The sequence below is a fragment of the Cystoisospora suis genome (genome assembly GCF_002600585.1).
Source record: "Cystoisospora suis strain Wien I chromosome Unknown contig_1218, whole genome shotgun sequence".
Taxonomy (NCBI): domain Eukaryota; phylum Apicomplexa; class Conoidasida; order Eucoccidiorida; family Sarcocystidae; genus Cystoisospora; species Cystoisospora suis.
In genome coordinates this window covers 268-3,614 of record NW_027154019.1, presented here as the reverse complement: position 1 = coordinate 3,614, position 3,347 = coordinate 268, and the positions used below count along the sequence as shown (strand labels likewise).

The window sequence follows — 3,347 nt, the reverse complement described above, 5'->3', positions numbered from 1 at the left end:
GAAAGAAAAAAAGAGTGAGAAAGAAAGAAAGAAAGAAGAAAGAAGAAAGAAGAAAGAAAAAGAGAGAGAAAAAGTGAGAAAGAAAGAAAGAAAGAAATGCGTCTGCTTGTATGTGTATGTAGGAGTAGTTGGTCCTCACGGATCTTGTTGACTCACTCATCGAAAAGAAGACGAAGGAATCTCTCGATACACCCCAATGAACAACTCTGCATGCACACCTATACACGCACATGTATAGAAATATAGATGTACATATCTATATCTATACATGCACATATATATACGCATATACCTATGTACCTATAGATGTATGTATACGCCTATACACAGAGGGCTGACGAGAAAAGTGGAATAGGAAGAGGCTGAACAAGAAGAAGAGAAAGGTAAAAGAGGAGAGACAAAGAAGACAGACAAGGCGTGTGTATTCATCTGAAAGAAAGAGAGGAAGAGAAACCTTCAGAGACAGAGAGAGAAAGAAGGAAGCGAGGAAGGAAGTAAAAGAACCTGAGGAGAAAGACGCAAAAGAAGAACGTTCTTTTTCTTCCCTTGTCGTACCTGCCTCGAAGACGCCTGTGAAATTATTTAAGATCACTTCTCTTTGACGAGGAGAAGAAGAGGAAGAAGAAGAAGAGGAAGAAGAAGAAGAAGAGAGACTTCCTCTTGTAGTTTTTCTTTCTTCTCTTCCCCGAGACGTGCTCCTCCTCGATGATCGTCCTAATGACATCTCCTTTTCACTTTCTTCTTCTTCATCCTCTTCTTCGCTTTCTTCTTTCTTTTTCTTCTTCTGCTTCTCATTCTTTCTGAGATGTCTTCTACTTTTCTCGCTCCTCTTCTTCTCCTCATCTTTCTGTTGTTCTTTTTCTTCTTCTCCCCTCCCCCTCTTTCTTCTTCTTCCTTCATCTTTCTCTTCTTCTTTCTCAAGAGTCACCAGACACTTGACCTTCTTTCTATCTTCTTTCTCTTCATGCTCTCCTTCTTTCTTTCTGTCTTGTGTCTTTTCTATCTCACTATCTCTATCTTCATAAGACCTTTTCTCTTCTTCTCTCTCGCGTGTCTCTCCCTTGCCCTGCCTCGAGAGAGACCTTCTTGAGCTTCTTCTAGTTCGTTTCTTCTTGCTCGTCTCTGCATGCAGCAACAGGTCGTTCTTTTTCTCTTTGATCTCTTTCTCATTCTTCTTCTCACTCTTACGACAGAGAAAGACTCTAGATAAAAAGGAAAGAAAGAGAAGAAGATATAGCTTCAACTGAGAGAAGAAAGAAGAAAGATAGCCCTTCACACCATGCATCTTATATGTTCGTCTTCTCCGATTCGAAGGAATCGTAAAAGTTAGATTTCTAACGACAACGGTACATGGCGGGTAAGGGCGTAGAAAGGATCGAGCAGCCTTCTCCCCTACAAGATGAGAAGAAAAAGAAGAAGAAAGATCTTGATATACACCAAGCTCGAGATCTTTGAAGGAACTTCTCCTGTCTCCATTCGTAACCTTCGTGCCTAAAACGCTAGGCTTTGCAATCGTATCGATATGGACCTATGGGACAGAAGAGAAAGAAACGAAAGGAGAGAAATGGAGAGATTGAAAAGAGACTAAAGACAGATAGGCAGATAGATATACATTTAGGGAGATAGATAGTGAAGGTAGGTAAGTCAAATAAGACAGATAGACAGGTAGACGTCAGACAGTTGGAAGAAGAAGAAGAAGAAAGAAGGAAAGAGGTGAGAAGCTAATAGTGGAGAGAAGAGAAAGAAGAATTTCCAGACCAAGATAGAGATCACTCAGAAGGACAGCTGGGGCTTCTATTCTTTCACAAGAAGTCACTTCTATAGAAGAAAAAGTACAAGAAGAAGAAGAAGCAAAAGGTATGAGTCGAAAGGAAAATGAAGAGAAGGATCTCTACGTCGAGATTCCTCTTCTTCTCGATCATGATTTAAAGAGCGGAAGCATTCCTTCTGACCTCCTTCCCACGGAGATCTTCTTCCTCGAGACCTTTTCTCTCCTTGGAGTTGTCGTGTGTTTCTCTTCCTCTCTCTTCTTCTCTTTTCTCTGCTCCCGATTGCATGAGAGAGCCGCATGGATAGACTTCCTCCTCTCCTAGATTTGCAAGGAAGAATGAAGATAAATCCATCTGAAGAAAAGTCAGAAAGAAAGAGAAAAGAATGACCTCTATAACGAAGAGAGAAAGTAGAAAGAAACAAAATCTATCACGACTCTCTATACAGAAAAAGACGGACGAGAATAGAAAGAGAAAATGCAAAGAACCTTTTAAATTACCAAAGCCTTTCTTCCCGGTCCCATACACGTATAATAGAAGACAGGCTGATTCGATCATGTACGCAGGTAGGTGTATATACACCTCAGAAAACGAGTGTCTCTCTTTATCTCTCTGTGTCTCCAGGTCTCTATCTCTCTGTCTATAGAGAGTGAGACATATGTAAGCAACTTGATACGGCCTTCACGTTAGGATTATCGGAGAAAGAAAAGGAGAAGAGATCTCACGACTTCTTTCGCTCTGTCTTCCTACCTTTTCTTCTTCATGCCTTCTCAGGAGATTCCTTTCTCTCGCCCTTTCTCCTTCTTTGTTTAGAGAATCTGGATCAAGATGACTATGAGCTAGCTCCTCGCCGCCCTTTTGTCTAGCGAGTGTGTCTACATCATGTCTAGCGACAACTAGCGATGAGGGAGAAGAGTCATCCAAGTCCTCTCGTCGATCTTCCAATTCTTGGTGTGAATTACCAGTTTCTTTCATTCTTTTCTCGAGGGACTGTTTCGCGTAGGCATGGTTCGAAACACTCATCTTCTCCTTCTTCTCTCTAGTCGACGGGCTTGTCTCTTCTTCTTCCTCTTTCTCTTCCTTCTTCTTCTGCTCCACGACGTGCTTCTCTCGATTCTCCGCCTTCTCCATCTTGTTCTTTTTCCTCGGTAACATGCTTCTTCTCTTTCCTTTCCTCTCTCTTCTTCTCCTTCTTGACCTTCCTCTTTTTCTTCTTAAGCTTCTTGTCCTTCTTTTGTCTCTTCTTCTCTTCCTCTCTTTCTTCTTTCTTCTCCGCGAGCTTCTTCTTCTTCCTCGGCGCCTTCTCTTGTTCTTCTTCTTCTTTTTCCTCTTCTTATAGAGAAAGGAGGTCTCACTACCAGAGCGGAGCTTCTCTATAGAGGCGCCAGAAGACTAGCTAGCTAGCTAGCGGGCTGTCTGAGAGCATTCCTTCTATCTCTGTAGCAGGATCTGGATGCTGATCTTCGTCTCTTCTCTCTCTTCTTCTTCTTACACAGTCAGGAGAAGCATGCGAGCAAGAGAGAGGATATGAAGAAGACTGTCGATTGAAATACACAAGAGAGAAGAAAAGAAGAAGGA

The 3,347-nt window shown here is 42.0% G+C and overlaps 1 protein-coding gene across 1 annotated transcript; it reads right to left on the bottom strand.

Annotated features, from left to right (window-relative positions):
- Window positions 1-156: 156 nt before the first annotated feature.
- Window positions 157-3,344, bottom strand: CSUI_002868 (uncharacterized protein; the record flags this gene model as incomplete). The annotated part of the gene is made up of 4 exons (XM_068063067.1): window positions 2,520-3,344; window positions 1,953-2,123; window positions 556-1,528; window positions 157-206 (listed from the first exon to the last, which is right to left on the bottom strand). Exons 1-4 carry the CDS (start codon window positions 2,922-2,924, stop codon window positions 157-159), a joined length of 1,599 nt encoding a protein of 532 aa, XP_067924957.1. The 5' UTR covers window positions 2,925-3,344.
- Window positions 3,345-3,347: the final 3 nt, after the last annotated feature.